We start from the raw sequence: 18,689 nt of genomic DNA on the forward strand, positions 1-18,689 counted from the left end.
ACGGGGAAAATGGGGTCAGGCTAATGGGATTTAACATTAATTCTGCACCAAGCCTGAAAAGGTGGAAGAACAGGGCCTGGGGGATGAAAGGGATAATGAACTGAGAGTTGATGGAAGGAAACTTAATTGGTTTTAACAACAGAAGGTCGCATTTTGTTACCTTTATTTGGGTTGAGTAATAATCTTATTTTGACAATTTATGCCAGCTGATGACTTGCCCTGATCTTCGTTGGGACTGTTTTGGAGTCAGTCAGTGAAGAACGCAGCACTGGGGTGAGGGGCACAAACGTGTGGCAGAGGGGAGGTCTAAGTAAGAAAACTACAAAAGGAACACATAAATCAATTAACTGATATAACTGGAGCTGACAAGACGACAACTGGGAGGGTGGGAGGCTGGTGTTCCCACTCACTGCTGTGCTCAACAGAGCTGCAACCAATACCGTCTTTGCAGAGATGAGATAAGTCTTTGCACTCATGAGATCAGAAGAGAACCAGTGTTTCACTTCAACTAAACAAAAGACTGTAAAAAAGGCATGTGAATATAAGCGAGGCATTCTGTCACTAGCTGCCAAGCTCTACTGCCTAGCAGATAGGAGTTGACCTGGAGCGACACCCTGGTTGTCTCTGCCCTCCCCTGTTGCAATGGTTCACAAACCTGGAGGTCCTCCAGGCACTCTGTGATGATACCCAGCACTGGTATCTCTTGACACACCACAGGTACCAGTTTCACATACAGAAAAAAGATCAGGATGTTTCAGCCTTCAGCTACAGTTCTGTAGCTGCCACCAGCAACATGACTTGAGCCCTGTGGGAGCGGTTTCAGTGCCTACACGATACCACCTATACGAAGATTTAGCAACAACACTGACCTTCACAGAACATGCATAGCCATGGTTCCTGCAATGGAAACCATCTGGAAGCTACCTTGCACCTGACTGGCAAGACACATCCCATCTTCAGAATACAATGGTCTGAGTCAGTGCTAAAACATCTTCCAAGGCTGCCCCAATTATTTAAAGCCGTAATGTAAGACAAATAACCAATTTGGCATTACAGACTTTTTAGCCTTCAGCTGCCCCAAGAAGGCATTGTTTCAAGATTACTTGCTAGAAATCATTTTGGGGCAGCAAACCTTTAAACAGAGATTGACTCTGTATTTGAAAAAGACTTGGCCCCAAACCAGTTCCTAATGTGCCAAAGAGTGCAATTATCCTGATGAAAGGTTAGGGATGCTTGTGCCTACAGCTGGTTCATCAAGTAATGCTGAACGATGGATATAATTAAACGGTATGCAGCAGAGTAGAATGTGTGCTACAATGAACCATTTAGAGTCTCATCCCCTCCAATCAGCCTGGAACTACAGAAGTGCAGTCACAAACACAGTCAATGGTATTCAGCACCACTATTTATATGGAAAGAGATTCAGAAGTATCATATAAATGCATTGCAACTAATAGTGCTGTGAAGGGTGAGCAGAAATGAAGTATTCAAACGTAATAAGGTACAACTGTAAAAGCCAACTGGCCACTAATTCTACCTGGGATTGCACAGCAAAATGTAGGTCTTGAATTTCTGCACCACCAGGTCAAATCTTCCACAATATCTCAAGATCTAAAGTTTTGACTAGGTGGCACTAGTCAAGACTGTCAAAAAAAAAAAAAAAAGGCAGCTGGGGAGAAAAAGCCACATTCTGCAGCACATCCCAAAGGATAAAGCATACACAGAGTGCCCTAATCTCTTCTGATCCACCCAAGCTCTGCAGCCCTGAACACGCACACAGGTATTACTTTTGGTCTACCGAGACATGAGAGCTGAGCCAGGCCTCCTCTGCAGCATTCACAGACTGATGAAGTGGGGTTCGTTCCCTGTAGAAGAGAACGAAGGTGAAGGAGCCTCTTAAGCAACTCCCATGTAAGGGAGCACACTGGAAGATCTCAGCCTCGTGCTTCCCTCCTCTGTCCTGCAACCACCCTCTTCCATCCTACAGCTCCTGGAGCCTGCGGACTGGAGCATCAGCATGTGGTGTGGTCTTAGGGACTTCACTGAGTGACGGCAGCAGGCAGACAGAGCAATACTGGATGCCTCTGTACAAGTTAATACAGTATTTCCCATCAGCACTCCCCATAAATCCCAGGGAGTGAGGCAGCTGGTAGCCAGCTGGCTCTTACCTTGCACGGCAATTCTAGGGAAAAAGGAGTTTCCACTGGATCAGAGTAAAGGGAAGAGGCAGTTGGGACTGTACCCTTGTGGCACCCTTGCTCGGTAACTACAGTGGATTACTACTGTATTTTATTTATACAGAAGCACTTTTTAAAAAATATCAATTGTTTCAGAGCAGCTTTAATTCTGTTGCAAAGTATTTCATTCAAATCAGCCCTTCAGCTCATTCACATGCAATAATCCTGAATAAAAAAAAAGTCAAAGTGCATAATTTAATATCAAGATAAGACCAGAATTTACGTATAAAATGGTTGAAAAATCTTTAACATCAAATACCTCTCAACTCTTATATATTGAGCCCTGTTTTGGAGGAAAAGAGTTCATCTGTTCCTCTCCTTTCTATTTCAATATCATCACTGAAAGACTGAATCAGAACAACATTTTTGCTCACCCTTTAATGGCCTTTCGGTTCGCAACTATTTAAGAGTGACTTGGGAAAGGTATTATAGCACATGTTGTTGTTTCATCTTCACTTTGAACTGCCACCAGATATTATTTTGCAGCTGTTATATTGTAAGTGGCATCCTGAAATCTAAACCAAAAAGTGTCTTAATAGCAATTTCAACAGATTTTTAATTTCCTGAGGGAATTCAGAGAGGCCACGAAGGGAGAGCGCGTTTAAAAATGCAGTGCTATAATAGGCATGTTTCCCTCTTTCAAGCAGTTTTAGCTTCTGGAATTTGATGATTTTACTCAATTTTCTAAACAAACAAACAAACAACCAACCTCCCAAAACCCAAACCCCAGCTGATGAGAGACTAAAGAGTTTCTGCTCATAAAACCCCAGGTAAATACCATAAAACCTGTTTCCCTTCACCTTCTGTTACCCACCTCACCATTAAATCCACAGAGTAAAGCCACTTGAAGCAAAGTTGCAGGGGAGCGCACAGGGGAGAAAGTCACACTTGGGATTTCCCTAACGACCAGCATCCCACTACTCTCTCAAACCCCACTGCAGCTTCTTGCCCAGGAATGCAATGAGCAGCTGAGTACCATGGGAAGGGCTTGCCAGCATGGGACAGCTCATAGGGAATTATGTTAACCATGGATTTAAAGTACAAGCGCCATTCTGCACGAAGGACCCTTTTTTTGACTTGGTTACCCCAGACTATTTGTACACAAAGAGACGTTCTAATTGAAAAACAGGTTTCATAAGTAGCCCTGGAGCTGTGAAAGAGAAATAGTTGAGCTGGCAAAATCCCTCATACTGCTCAATGCCTTCCTCAGCCCCGACACATCAGTTACTCTTACAAAAATATTATTTTAGATATTATTCTAGCATCCTAAAGACTGTGTTGCCTAGGAAGCAATGGTACACATTATCACAATATTTGTACTGTTATTGTTTATAGATCAAGAAGAATGGTATCCAGTGAAGACTTGCATTTAACTCTTTTAGGAGATAGAAGTTTTTCTCAGTCATAAATAAGTAAAAAGTAAACGGCATCCAGAAGGCAAATGGCAAACAGATGAAAACCGTTTGGCTCTTCGCTGGAGAATCTCCCTGTGAGCAGCCCCAGAGCCAAGACAGCAGAGAAGAGGATATCAGCCAGGCAGCCCAGCAAGTGCTCAGATGCTGCAGTGCCCATCAAACTGTAAAGCTTGGCATCTGGGGCTTTCATCTGCCAGGCGGTCCTCTGAGTGTCCTCAGACGCTGGCTCAGATGCTTCAGTTCACATAGGAAGAGACGAAGGGCTGAATGTTTAGCACTGTAATCAACTAGATAACGTGTTGCCAAGTACAAGGGTACGTTGAGTAATACTGCTATTCTAAAAATGTGCTTTATTGATGCATCTTTAATCTGTATGCACTGTGGAGATGCCTGTACAGCCAAACCAGTCGTAATGTAGAGTGCGTTTATTTCTGTTGCCAGACTGAGGCTGCTATGGAGAAAATTTCTGAAGTACTAAATATCCCCAAAAGTTACTAAGAGCTGCAGATATCACAATTCTCCAAAAGCAAAAGCTGTTTTATAGCCTTAAACCCAGGAGGGGAGGTGGAGAAAGAGTAACATCAGCTGCTGTGGCTGCACAGAGAAAGGGTGCGTCTCCCATCACTAACATTTGCCAGGTTGAAGAAAATGTTATGTTAACACCAGATGTAAATAAAATTTTTAAGCCACATTCATTTCAACATTTCACCCCACCCATCTGTGACCACGTGCAAAAACACTGCTTTGCCAACCACTGATAATTTCACAGTAATACAGAGAAGTGGGAAAGCAAACCAAAAATATAACCTTCAAAATATATATATAAATCTCAAGCAAATGTGCTGGCAAAGTGAGGAAAGAGGAGGAGAAAAGGTTATTTGAGGGATTTAAGAAAGAAAGCACATCTGAAATTCTCAGAGAACGCGGATTCAACAAAAATACTGATAAAAGTTCCTTTTTGGACAGGAAAAAAGATTCCCTGTGCAGCGTTAAGAGTGGATTGACGTCTGGCTTGCTAGATAAAGATATTCTGAGCAAACAAAGCTGCACACAATGTCACTGACAATACTGAGATAAAAACCTCAGGCACTGGCATCTTAACAGATGTTGTACTGCAAAAGCTAGCTGTGCTGTATTTCCATCTAGATGTATAGATATGATTTACCAGTGCTTCAGTTCAGGATAACATGTGAAAGGGCACTTTAAAGAATGCTGTATTATTTGCCTAGTGCCCAGTACATTATTCTAGTGGCAAGGCCTGCATTTCAGAGCAGCATTGCAACAGTTGGCTCCATATGGGGTGTAAGGTCAAATTCAGCCCTGGAAAGTCAGTATCTTTTATACAGGCTTCTATGTCCATCACCAGCTTATATACTGCCAGGAAGGAAATATCTGTAAGAGACAGCTCTGAAGTCTGAATCTCAGTGAGACATAGAACTGTTAAATTAAATCAAGTCAAAATGATGGGGGGTGGGCTGCCTTTTGAGCCAATGGTTTTGGTGATCATATTTGCCATTACACAGCTTCCATCAGCCCTGCTGGCTTTGAGATTTCTAAGTTCATAACCATCAAGAGGGCACAACTGGGTCTCAGACATTTCTCACAAAGCTAGTGTGCTGTATGTGAAAGTTACTTGTTTCAGTTCTAAGAAGAGATTTTCCTGCATTTCCAATATTGCATTTCAAGCCTGCACACTGCAAAAGCTGAGAAGTTTTGCAAAAGCAATGGACAGCTTGAGTCTGGTTTACTCACTCCATGCAAACTGTATTTTCTCACTTCTGTCCTCCCAGTCACCTGCTTCAAAGTTTCTGTCATGTGGTCAACTGCCCAGGTGTAGTCTGGGCAGGTCATGGTAAATTTGACAGAGAAAAAAAATCATCCCTAATGTAGTTTATATGGAGTGGTAGTCACCCATGTTTTGCAGGGCATGAATCTGGGCCAGTAGTTGAAACAGGGAAATTGCTGTTCTCTCAGGTAGTTCTAGCACCTGAAAAATAACTTGAAAAAGTGCTGAAGCATTTTTCCCAAAGGTTGAACTTCTTTCTAAAACCTGTTGACTATAATTATTTCCACCTGCCACTAGGATGAAAACATGAAGACCTATTGCCTCCACTTCCACCTTTTCACTCTTGGCAAACATTTGCTGTGCAAGGACCTCGTTCAGAAGTCATCACTTTGGTTTCGTATTAATTCCAAAACTTCATCTGGCTGCTCGCAGAGAAGAATTTTAAGTAATTAATCTTCCTCACAGCCATTTTGTCTTCAGTTTCCTTCTTTTATATCCAAATGCAGCAGCCTGGTATAGCCCCAGTGCAGGACCTGGCCATTTAATTTATTAGAGATGAAAGCTGTGAAGACGACAGATGAGTGAAAGGACAGCTTTATCGCTATTAGGCTCTCTACGACATTCAGATCTGGTGGGAGTTCAAATAAAACTGTTGATTTTGGGTGATTATCTTCACCAACAACTCTCTTAAAAAGTCAGAAGTGCTGGTCTGCTGGAGGAAATGCAGGACAGAGTCAGATGCCTTCCTGCTGCTAGCTGGTTGGGCTGGAAACATTGACCTGAGAAAAAGGCTTACCTACTTCAAAGGGCATCCCTCAAGTTTCTCAAGGAGCATTTAAATCTGTAGATGAATACTGCTATTTAGCATTAACAATGTTACCTTGACCATCAGAGGACGACACAATGAAACAGGAGCAGGTCAGTCCATAGTTCTTTGCTAGCTCATCTTTCTTAGTTTCTGAGTGTGATTCTGACTGACAAACATGATGTCCATAAATTACACCAAATTGGCACCTGTTTAAAGGACCAGCCCCCATCAGATCACCCCATTCACTCCCTGGAGTCTGTAGCCACCCTTCCCCGTCCCCGGGTGCTATTTGTATTATGATACATATTTCATTCAAGTTCCAGACCAAAACCTCTATCGAATGTGTCTCATTTCACCAAGTCTTCACAACACAGGCTTCTATGGAAAATACGGCCGTACAACCTTTATCCTAAAATAGTACCAAACAGCGAAACACAAGTTGTTTCACTGGTTTCTTTTAAGTTTCTTTGTTATACGTGATTGCTCATAATTGAAAATGCAGTTGTATCTGCATTCCTAGCTCTGTAAATAAGCCACTCTATTTTCTTACTATTCTGAAGCACTCCCCAAGCTTCTGCTAATCATTTTGCTTGACCTTTATTAAAGACCAAGCATTAGCTGGCAATTAGATTTGGTGAGCCCTTTGGTGATTGAGGCTCAGTGATTTACTGTAAATTATAAATAGTTCAAATGTTTCACGATGTTTATTCTTTATACAAGCTTTGTGGCCAGGTAAGCACTGACATGACATTCACTGTTAAATGATCTCATTAAACTTCTTAATTTAAGTGGTGCAACACTTCACCTGCCACATTATCCAAGGACTCCTGCAATGCACATTAAATATTCAGCATCAATAGATGCTCTACCATACTTCACCTTGTTGGGAGTGAAATTTCAGTCCCTGAACATAAGGTTGACTACCTGACGCTGTTTGTCAGAGGCAATAAATAATGCAAATAGATACCCATGTAAAGCAAGAGGTTAATCAATAGATTTCCCACAGAGTTTTGAAAGAGGTTCTCAAAAGAAAAGACTTTAAATGATGAAAAAATACCACTAAAATTAAAAAGGAAAAGGAAGGAAGGTTCTGGTTTCTTTCATTTTTTTTAAATGAATGCAGTGACTGTGAGAGATGATTTCTTGAGAACCCTGAAGGCTTGTGCCCTTTTTTTATTCACAACCCCAGAGCAAAAGTAGGGGCAGTCACACAACCTCCAACCTCAGAGTCACTTGTAGAGGGTTTCTCTTTAGCCACTTCATCCCTCATTTTCCTGCTGAGAATGTTTAACAGAGCTGAATGGAGTCAATGTTGGATAATGCACCACATCATTTCACTTAGGCCAATAAGTAGCATGCTGCCTCATGACTAAAGGGAAACTATTTTTGTTGGAGGCACCTTTATGTCCAGACCTGTTTGCCAGCGATTTCTACTGCAGTAACAACTAGAAGCACATGGATTAGGACCTCCTTTGTGCTAGGTGCTGGACCTTCAGAAACTAAACATTAAGGCATGAGGAAGAATAATAGGGTATCTGAATCTTCCTGGCTTGCATATGTTTTATTTTACACATTTTTAATTGTTTCCCTCCCAAAATGAATGGCTCTAATATTTTTTTCTCCTTGCCTTTATATAGTATGATCCTTGACATTTGCTTCTGGATGTCTCTTCTGAAGGGTGAAGGGCTCCTAGCAGTTGTAACGTATCCTGTGAACATACCAGACTGCTCCCTGGACAGATTTAGGCTTCATCATATAGTATTAACCCCACATACTGAAAGTGTTTTTCTGACTTTTAAGGCTGGATTAGCTTTTATTATCAGAAGTAGTAAAGGTTTCCATGTTACAGATGGAACAGCAGATGGGAAGTGAAAGCTTAATGTGAAGCAGCCCTGGATAAAACTATTAATCCACAAAATTCATATGTTCTTATGCAGGGAAACCTAGCAAAAACTACTGCATTATGACTAACCAGTGAGAGATGTGTAAACTGCCCCAGCCCATTATCTGACAAATCATGGCATGAGGTCTGAAAGAAGGAAAAAAACCCCTCAAACACCCTATTTACTATTTCCTGGAAAAACAATCAGCTCTCGATGGGTATCCAGAGAGGCAGTGCCTTCCTAAAGATTATAAAGAACATTAATTTATAGCATCTCCACTATGAAAATGAAATGGACTCATATATATATTTGATAACATTTTTCCAGGGTTTATAGCTGTAATCTTCCATATTCAAAAAAATTTACAGTACCTGTAAGTTACTGTCATTAAAGTTGGAACACTTTTTACTATTTGTTGAAGTGCATGGTGAGGAGAAGCAGCACATTTCCATCAGTTCTGGTAACAGAATACTTTGACAGAAAGGGAAGCGAGGACTTCAGATGCCTGCCCAGCTGCCGAGAGAGCTCACCACGCAGCGCTCAGAGCAGCTGCAATGGAGAAGCACGACCTTCAGGAATTTCCCCCATGAAGAAATGAGCGCCTGGAATTCTTCCAGCTGAATGGCACTTGTTTAGAGTTTGAATGACTGCAAGATACCACGGCATTATTACAAAGAATCCATTAACACCGAGCTGACTACAGTCTACTCAACAAATCCTGTGATTGTTTATGGTCTTGTCTGTAAGTGACTGATCCCATTTGGCCTTGTGGTTTAACTTGTTCCACAGGGAACTAAGAGCACTTGAGACTGCCGCAGGTCATGGCCTCAGCATTACACGATGTTTAGGGTAGACTCAACACCACAGAAGGACAACTGGGTGTATCTGCTGGAACTAGTCTATAATTATACTAGTCCTTCAGCAATTATTCTCCTACAATTTATTTTACTTGATTTAAAGTGCCATCACCTAACTCTTCCTTTATGGTCTTGCTTAGTTTTTATCATCAGTATAGTATTCCTCACTGAGAAAGTGAACAATAGGGAATAACAAGCTAATTTTTCCTGAAACTTGAGAGATATAGAGAACTACATGCTCTCCCTTACAGACAGGGATAATAGGTCAAATTGTTAGGTCTCTTCCTGCTGGACACCAAAAGTATTTAAATCAGATGCAACACGAAATATTGTGATTTCTTAATTCAAATCCCTGTGTCCTACCAATGCAATTTCCGTGACTCTCATGCACTTCCCTAATTTTAATCCCTGAAATGTATTGCATTTCACTGACCAGGCTTAGAAATGGGCACCAGCAATGAAGCCTTTTGGCAGTTCTCACAAAATCCTTCCTAAGGCATACACTCATGGTTTTTTTCATTTTTCACTTCAGTGGGGATTTCTGTCTGAGTAGCAGCTTCAGGAAGGGACTCCCACACTTTGAGAGAGATCTTGCAGAAACCTAATCAGCAAAATGCCATGAAAGCATCTAAAATATTTCTTTTTTTCTGAGTATTAAAAGCATGTTATGTCATCACTCATCAGAAAATCACCCAAGAAAGTTACTACCCCTTTTATCAATTCATTTCAACATATAGGGAAACAGAAGTCACAAGGAGAACTTCCTCTTTCCCTCTTCTTGATAATTCTTATAGCCTAAAACCAACAGTTTAAGGAGACCTGTTTTTTGGGGCAGCTTGAGTCTTCTGGGGCTTCTTTTGGATGTAGGAGGGTTTTTTTGGTGGTGTTTGGTGTGGGTTTTTTTTGTTTTGTTTTGGGTTTGTTTTTTTTTTTAATGGACTAATGTAGTAAACCTTATTGAAGGCAGTTGTGGGGCCTGGGTTATGTAAATCCAGAAAATAAAATTTAACTTAAAATCACGAGCCTTGTCATGTGGTGGTGTGTGAAGTTCTTTACCTGACACCATTAAATAAAGATATTCAGGCAATGGTTTATGCTGAAGATATTATTGACTCCTAGCAACTTATTTGTCATTTCTGCTTTCATTATCCTCCGCAGAAAAAGTACTAAAATAAGGAAGAGGAGATCATTACCTTCACTGAATCTATATTCATACCTTCAACACTTTCTGAGACATCAAATCAAACTGTTGATCAAAACCCTGGAAGGGAGGAATCCTCCATGCTTGGGGTTCGTTTGGAAAGATCCAGTACTTCATGCTACTTTACTCATCCTCTCTTGCAGGTGCCCCTTGGTGGAAATAACGACTAAATAGTGCAGCCCCTGCTTCCTCTGTAAAAGTGAAGAACCAGTGCTGCTAGCCTGCTCACAGATGCAGTCCCTCCTAGCTAAGCAGCAGGCACACGGGGTACAGTAAGGTGATTGTCTCCTTGGCTAAAGTGTTGTTGTCAGACACCAGCCTCACCAAGGAGTCTTCTGCTATAAGACAGAAGAAACTGCCCCTCTGACCTCTGCTTCTTGCAGCACAGCACGGACATGTCATCCCTTATGTCCTACAATACATACTTCCTTTAAGAACAAAACACGTACATTCTTAAAATACTCATTGTACCTGATTGGGTAGTCGGCAGCACTGAGGTTAATGAAGAAATCCCATGGCCAGTCACTCATCTCCATTAAGTCCCTCATGGCCTGCAGGTAGGTGGACAGAAGACTTGCTCCTCCCCAGATAGTTGCCATTCTCCAAGGAGTGACTCTCACATTTGGGTACTGGTGGGCAAACTGGAGAACTTGCCGGTGCAAGTAATTGGATCGCTTTACAGGAGAAAAAAGTAATACATTCAAATTACTCTGTCCAAAATTGTCCCTCCCTGTATTCACTCACCACCAACTCTACTTCTTCACTCACTGAGCCCTGCCATTACTTTGCCCTCACTCACTGTGGTGCACAACCTTCTTTTGCTAAATGCTAATTTGGAAATGTACAGAGATCCCTGTTTAATGCTCTTTATTACAACTACCATAACCACTGATCAGTGTAACTAGCTCTTATTTATCATCTGTCATCAGCAGATCCCGAAGGTCTTTCATAAAGGAGGTGACTGTTACTACATCCCTTTTACAGTGTGAAGTAAAGTAACTTGCCAAGGCACCTCGGGTCAGCTCTCCATCCAGTGGGCCACTATTATCAGTCTGCATCAACTTATCAATTACTGTTCACTAAATGTACAACAGACAGACATGGATAGATACTCATAGACATACAAGGAGAAATGAAGGCTGCTACATAGAGAAGATAACAAGAAAGAAAAAAAAAGGGGCTCCAAGTATATAACAGATGGAGAGACAAAAAGTGACATGCATACTATGCAGCAGAGGTAAAGAGAAGATGAAGAAGATGACAAAGATGGGCAGATTGACAGATGGCGCGACAGGCAATTTATAACCAATGATATATTACCTTGTCAACATGAATGTAATAAAAATGGTCTTTATGGTAAATAGCCTTAAACATGCGCTGGAGCTGCCGAGAAGCTCTGCCATGAACAACCAAGACAAATGCGATCCTGACTGGGTTGGCTGGCATGTATTCTACGGAGTCCTCATCCCACTGTACATTGTTGTTGGCTTTTCCTGTTCAAAAACAAAACACAGGACATCTCTGAGTGTATCCACAGGGCAGGGGTGCAGAGAGCAGTATACATTTCACCTCGGCTCTTTCTTCAAAACCAGTTTCTCAGGAGAAGCGAGAACTCACAAGGGGTGCCAGCCTGTGTGCCATCAAGATCATACCCCTCTCCTCCATCATTGTATGGTCATCATACCATGGGCAGCAGCCATGCCAGCCTTCCCCATGCAGCCCTGCCTGCGTTCCTGAATCTGAACAAGGCTGCATGAACACAGCTAAGTACCCAAATGAGTCGGACCAAGCTCTACCTGGGTACGTACATTTGTATCTTCAAAGGAATCACGTCAAAGTTTGTAAGCACTGTTCAAAGTATTAAAAAAATACCAAGGCCAACTTCCCCCCTGCTCCCCAGATATTAAACCCCCCATTTATCAAAAGATGATCATTCCCATGATCAGCACAGCTCTGCTGAGAAGCTGGTGAAACTCTGTGAAAGCGGCTGAGGATTATCTCGACTGATAGCATTTATTTGGAACAGATGTATCCTGGAACACCTAAATGGCAACCTTACGGTCCTATTTAAAGTTTATGCTCATTTTATCTTAACAGAGAAATTTCTGGTCTCCATTTTCTAAAGCAAACACCACAGTGTAAGGTTAAGACAGGATGTACTGATGAACTGAAGAGCTAGAGGGACATTTTTACTCAGGAATTTAAAGTGCTTTGGTTTGTATAACAGCTCAACAGCTCTTCAACTCAAAAACCTGAATACAATATAAGAAAAATACAGTTTTATCCAAAAACTGATATTAATTCTTCAGTTAAACAACCTCTTGAGTGCTCCAACTTTGTGAGGACCTTTCTCAGCAAAAATGATTTGGGAAGAACCTGAAATTTTTAGTATAGGCAGAGCAAGGAAGCAAAGTGTCTCAAAGCTCAAAAAACCCCTCCTGCCCCAATTTTTCTCTTGCATATTTTAACTTTTTCTTTTTTTTAAATTAAAGGCAATATTATTGTCTCATAAGTTACTTAGCCCCTTCGCCCCCTCCCCCCACAAGCTACAAGTTTTCAAAGTCCTAAGATCTGCCGCAGCTAAATGTGAATCTGCAGGGGCGGGGAGCTCGGCTGGGTTTTGGGCATCTCAAGACTCCTTTTGCAGACAATGGGGACACAATAGGCTTGTGCTAGGTTGCAGGACAAACTTGAGGCTGCACCTGGGCAGTTATCAGACAGCGTAAGTACAGCCACAAAGCCCATTGTGCCTTCCAAAACATCTACAGTTATTAAAAAAACATGCTCATGTCTGTTTGGTTTGATACAAGGAACAAGAAAGAAGGCATTTGCCAAGTGTGAAGAGAGAGTAAGCAAGAGGGAAAGACACTTTTTCCCAGGTGTTGGAAACTGGAAACATATTTTGATAAAAGTAGACAATACAATTTTTTAAATGTATTAATTACAAAACAAAAAGTTGGACATAGAAACAAGGCCTTTGTCTAATCATTCTTGTTGCACCTTTTTCTTATTAAAGGGAGTAGCATGAATTCAGAAAAAACAGACCAGCTGAAAGTTTGCAGAGCGCTGTCTCAGGTTACCTGCACAGTTTGGTCCCCTTAATTGTACTGAAATGTCGTGAGTAATTGAAACACTCCTCTTAGACAACCATGAGAGAGAGAGATCCTGCTGCATTCCCCCAGAAAGCGATGGTTTCAACACCTCCCATAATCTTCCCTTCAAGTTTTATCTCCTTAGCAGTGCTTCCCTAGCACACTTGCTTTAAGTCAGAATCTGTTCTTTCCATCCTGGAGGTCCAGGAAAGTTGTGTGTGTAAAAGATGTACCCAGTCTCTGGAATAAGGCTCTTTGACGGACTATATACAGGGCTAAAAGCAACTATGTGCTGATCCAGGAATATATATACATACTTAACACTGGAGAGCCTACAAAGTCCCAGAGGCTCACTGCTCTATGCGAAAGACCCTTACCTCTCTGCAGCCCCTCAAGAAACATATATCTGCAGTAGTATTGCTCATAAATTAACGCAACTTTGTTGCCCCAGTCGCATTCAGCCTACCCATCAGGAAATTTCTAACTCCATTGCATCACTTGTAACTTTAAATGGGATACCAACAACTTAATTGGCATTTCTTTAAAAAAAGCTCCACCACTAATTCAATAAGACTCGCATGAACAGCATTAAAAGATTAGAAAAAAACCCTAAATTTAATTTTGTCTATTATTTTCAGTTTGTTTATTATGGCAGTTTGCCTATGCTTAGTTCTACTGTTTCTCCTGCATAGCTGATGAGCTTCCCAACGTGTGTGCTTAGGACTTTTGCACAGCAACAGGGACAGAAAGGGACTGTGAAGGAAAGAGTGCTTGCAAGGAGAACTGGTACAGGGGAACGAAGAGCAATTGCAATTGTTAAAACAACCCATTTTTCTTTTAAGCTGCTTTGATTTCAAGCTGATGATGTCCCATCAAGAGACTCAAATATTTTTAGTGGTTTTCATTACATTTTTGGATACCTCTTTTCTGAAATTAGTGGCTTTCTGCAATCGTATGTAGAGGGGGAGGGGAATTTAAAATAGCCATATTGTGGGTCTTTTAGTTTAAACTAACTTGCTTTCAATACCCACACTATCATTTGTCTAGGACTTACTGAGAACAAAATCCTCCCAAATTTTCACCTGAAATTCCACCTTACTTCACTGGGTTTCTCTAATAAATTCGTATAGTGACTTATTTTCCTCTCTGCTATTTTCCTACTCTAACCTCTTTTTCCATGTGCTCCTTCCTTCTTTCTCTTTTAGGTTTATGTTTTTATAGTCCCATTTTCCACCTGCATACTATTATGGCTTCTTTAATCTAATCCTATTTTTGCCTGCCTGGAATTTCATGAAAGTAAGAACACTGTATTTTTTCCATCTGTCAGAACATCAGCTACTTCTGCTCTGTACTCTTACTTCCCTGGCTTTAGCCCATGGCTGATTAGCACCCTCTATTCTGCAGACTACTCCACTGATAAAGAATCAGCCGGGTTTGCAAATAAGATGAAATTGGCAGGAAACATTCAATTGAGATTCTGCTTAGTAAAAAAAAACCAGTAGGACTTCAGAGCTGTATGAATGATGACAAGATCTGAATAGCTCTAGCCACTGCATTTTTATAAAATTTGTGAATACCAAAGTCTTGTACATCATGTTAATGCCTGCATATTAATGACCTGCCTCTCATGCAGGAGCGCATCCCCTTCTGGGTGTTAGGACAGAAGACACAGAAGATGCATGAGACTATTTCACTTACCATTCAGCAGTGATAAAAATCAAAAACGATTTTAAGGTAGAACTTGAATCTGATAGCTACTTCAGTGCCATCACTATGTTGCCATTTGCCACATGCACTAAAGCTCACTCATGGTGCTAATTCAAGTGGCCTCCACCCTCAGTCACTTCAGTTGAACAAAAAGCTGTTGCCAAGATCACCTTTCTCTCCCTGGCCCTAAAGAGCTCGACAATATTTTCACCTCTGTTCACTTTTCTCCTTCTTGCCCACCAGGTACAGAGGAGTCGTGGGCAGCTTCCTTCCTCCGCAGTGCTCCCTACACTCAGCCTTCACTACCACTTGCCATTATCTGCCTTTCCAAGAAAAATGAGTCAAGCCAGCACAGGAGAATTCCCATCTTCTCTTCCTGCACCAGTTGCTTGGGACTGGAGCTGCACCCATCTCACATAGAAAGCTGCTCTGAGTGCGAGCACTGCCTGTCGAATTAACTTTCCTACGCGTTTAGGGAAGTTCATTTTTCTAGGACAACTTATGCAGATCGGTGTTTTACAAAATGTAATAAAAAGCCCACAATATCAATACAAGGTAAAGCAAAAACTGTGAAGAATATTATGTTACATTTACATCTTGCGAGCACAGCTCTAGCCTCAGAAATAGCTTCACACATATGACTGAGTGGGGAAGAGTGAATGGAGTGTCCTTTTTGTGGCCATCTGGCACAGGTGAAACAGTAGCTCTGGCCTGGAAGCAGCAAGACTTGTCTTAAACTCCCTCAGATTTTGCTGTTTCATTACACAATGCAAACAGTGGATATAGGAGTGATTTCTCATGCTGCCTTGCTTCAGAGAAGCTGCCACATGGAATCTCAACAGAAGTGGCAGCGCTTACCCAGCTCATAACGGACATCTTCCAGCCCTTGTATCATAGCAAATTTATGGAATACATGGAAAACAAAATGTGGCATTTTGCTTTGTGACCAAACGCCTTTCACAAACTTACTGAGAAAAGCAAAAGTTGCCCTTCCTGCTTCTTGCTCGAAGCATGACAGGACTCACATCAACATGTGCTAGCAGAAAAACTCGTACAGGTAACAGGAGAACCTCAGCTTTAGTGCAATTTCAACTTGAACTTACTAGAGCCCAGAGAAATCAATATTCATAATTAAGAGTTTAATCTTCAACTATTGCAGTTTTACTAAATGCCAGAATAATAAACATAGCGCAATCATTTTCATATTTGTTGTGGTCCCACATTACGGTCAATCACCCACCAATATAACTCAGAGCCAACCTGCTAATCTTTTAATTCCATTGCTAATTAATGAGATCATCAGACTTCTCTAGCAGCACAAAGCAATCTTTTAATGAATTTTGTGAGCCACATTATTTTGTGTAAATCAATCCATCAACTTCTATTCTCAGCTTGGTATTGTCCTGGCTGTTCAACAGAATACCTCTGTGCAGAGATACCTGGATGCTGCTGACTTCATCTGAACACAGCTGCGTATGTGTACTCTGCCTTGATAGCATGAATCAATGGATAGAGGACATCAGAAGAGTTATTGATGTGTAGTTCAGGACACTATTTACTGCTATTACATCCATAAATGCAATCAGAAGCCCTGTCATCATAGCGGGAGTACTAGCCATAATCACTCAGAAGAGGCAGAGCTCTGCAGTCCCTACTTAGACTCACAAGAGCAGCCCCATTCCCTCCAGCAGGACCATTTCTGCAACAGCCAGCTGAGTGGTAGTCGCTGAACTTGGATTTCCACAATAAACTCCTTCTTTTCAATTGCTCAGAACTCATGACAACACAGCAGGTTAAAAATTTCCAGGCTTGGCTTTTGTCTGGATATGTTTTCCACTTTGGTTACAGCAAAAACAGTTTTGCCTTGTTCAAATGGTGACAAGATTAAAAAAAATAAAAATCCTTCATTTAGAAAAAAACAATTTTTGTAACAGACCTAGTAACAGAAGTAGTTGGAGTTATATAAAAACAACAAAAAACTTCCCTGAGCAATTTACCAGTGAGACATCAGGACCTGATGAGAAGTCTTTGTCTGATAATAGCAATATTTATCTGGACTTATCCAGAACTCTTGCTGGAGTTAAGGCCCAACGATCCATTACAGCAAGTGCCTCATTTGCCATCAGGCTCGAGAGGGGATGTTGTGTCTTCCTGCAGCACCCTCCAGCAGACACCTTGCACAGGCAACGTAACTCCTGAAGCACAGTGTGTGTTAATCATACATAGATGGAGAAGCAATTTTTCCTATGCCAGAACCTAGAAAACTATCTTTAGTAACATTAATCCCACCTTTGGGATACCAGTTTTCACCTCCAGTCTCGGAAATGATTCATTCATTTCCATGGTGGCCCTTGCAAACATCTTCAGTGAAAGAAAAGATTTTAGGTGAGTGCTGATTTTTTTTCTAATTATTATTACTATTTATTTGTGAAATGCCCACTGGTCTATTCACTGTGTATAAGACCCTTCTGGCAAATAAGGGTATTCACCAAAAAGTAGGCTGAGCAGCATGTGCTGTTTTGGTGAATATATATACTGACAACCAACCAGCCACACAGAGCTCTGTATCACAGACACGTCCTGCTTGCTACAAGGCCATTGCCTGCTTTCCTGTGCTTCTAAGAAGCAGCATGAACTAACTGTGTTCAGCATCTCAGGAAATCAGCACCTTTATGTGCCAGCTGAACCGAGCACATCCACAGTCCAGGTCAAAGAGGGGCTGGGTTCACCTCTAGCGAAACAAACCAAGTTCCTGATGAAGATAATTAGCATGACCGGTCATATGTGTGCCTTCTTTTAGTGGGTTTTAGCTGGCTCAGCAAAGTAAGAGAAGTGACATTAGCTGAGATTATCTCTGTGCAACTGTCCACAGGGCACAGGGATTTGGGAGCGATGTTTATGGTTTACAGAATTAAATGTTGCTAGTTACATTATGTAGATTTCCTTAAAATTGCTGTTACCCATACTTTTTATCTTTGAGTTAGTGTTGAGCAGTTCAGATAAAATTTCAGAAATCATGCTGCTATTGAAAAGTGGATATTCAATTTTTTTGCAGTAATGTTTTATCTCAACAACCCCGCTCTAGTATTTTTCATTCTCAGACTCTACCACAAATTACAGAAATAATTTATGACCCTTTGTAAGTTCATATGATCAAGTAACCCATAAGCAAAAATCAATGTGAGGTAGGCGGGAAGCAGAGAGACATAATTTACAAGCACTCAATGCCTAGTTCATTTAACATTAAAGAGAGAGTCCAGTATTGTTCCTTCCATGCTGAGCAGAAGCCCTGGCTTGGAACAAAGGGGCTGCTGATGTGGGTATTTTGAGTCTGCTTTAATGATTTCAGAGGGTGACAGTATAAACTTAGGGCAGTCAGAGGAGAGGAACCCTGCCTTACAGCTGGACAACTCCCTTCAGAAGATCACTGGAAATTTCTCTACTGCAAGTCTGTGAACTGAGAAGCAGCTCTGCCTCCCTGCAGAATTTCATATAAAAAGGGAAATTCTCTGTCATTACAGATTTAGGTTGAGTTCTTCTGCAACCCCTGTACTGGACATATTTCTACCTTGCCTATGAACAGAAAAATTAAGTGATTGAAGGAAGGAAGGAAGGTAGGAAGATAGAGGACACAGGCAGAACTGTTTCATATTCACAGCTGGATTGTAAGAAGATTAATTGTTTCTATCTTTTCTCGATGACA

At 41.3% G+C, this 18,689-nt stretch overlaps 1 protein-coding gene across 5 annotated transcripts in view; it reads right to left on the reverse strand.

Annotated features, from left to right (window-relative positions):
* XYLT1 (xylosyltransferase 1) overlaps positions 1-18,689 on the reverse strand; it is a 207,851-nt gene that overhangs the window by 58,554 nt on the left and 130,608 nt on the right. For all 5 annotated transcript variants that reach the window (XM_064461807.1, XM_064461805.1, XM_064461806.1 and 2 more), the window contains 2 exons: positions 11,508-11,680; positions 10,659-10,861 (listed from right to left, as the gene is read on the reverse strand). In XM_064461807.1, the coding sequence (XP_064317877.1) occupies positions 10,659-10,861; positions 11,508-11,680 (376 nt within the window). The remainder of the gene's footprint in view (positions 1-10,658; positions 10,862-11,507; positions 11,681-18,689) is intronic.

This window comes from Phalacrocorax carbo, chromosome 10 (assembly GCF_963921805.1).
Source record: "Phalacrocorax carbo chromosome 10, bPhaCar2.1, whole genome shotgun sequence".
Taxonomy (NCBI): domain Eukaryota; kingdom Metazoa; phylum Chordata; class Aves; order Suliformes; family Phalacrocoracidae; genus Phalacrocorax; species Phalacrocorax carbo.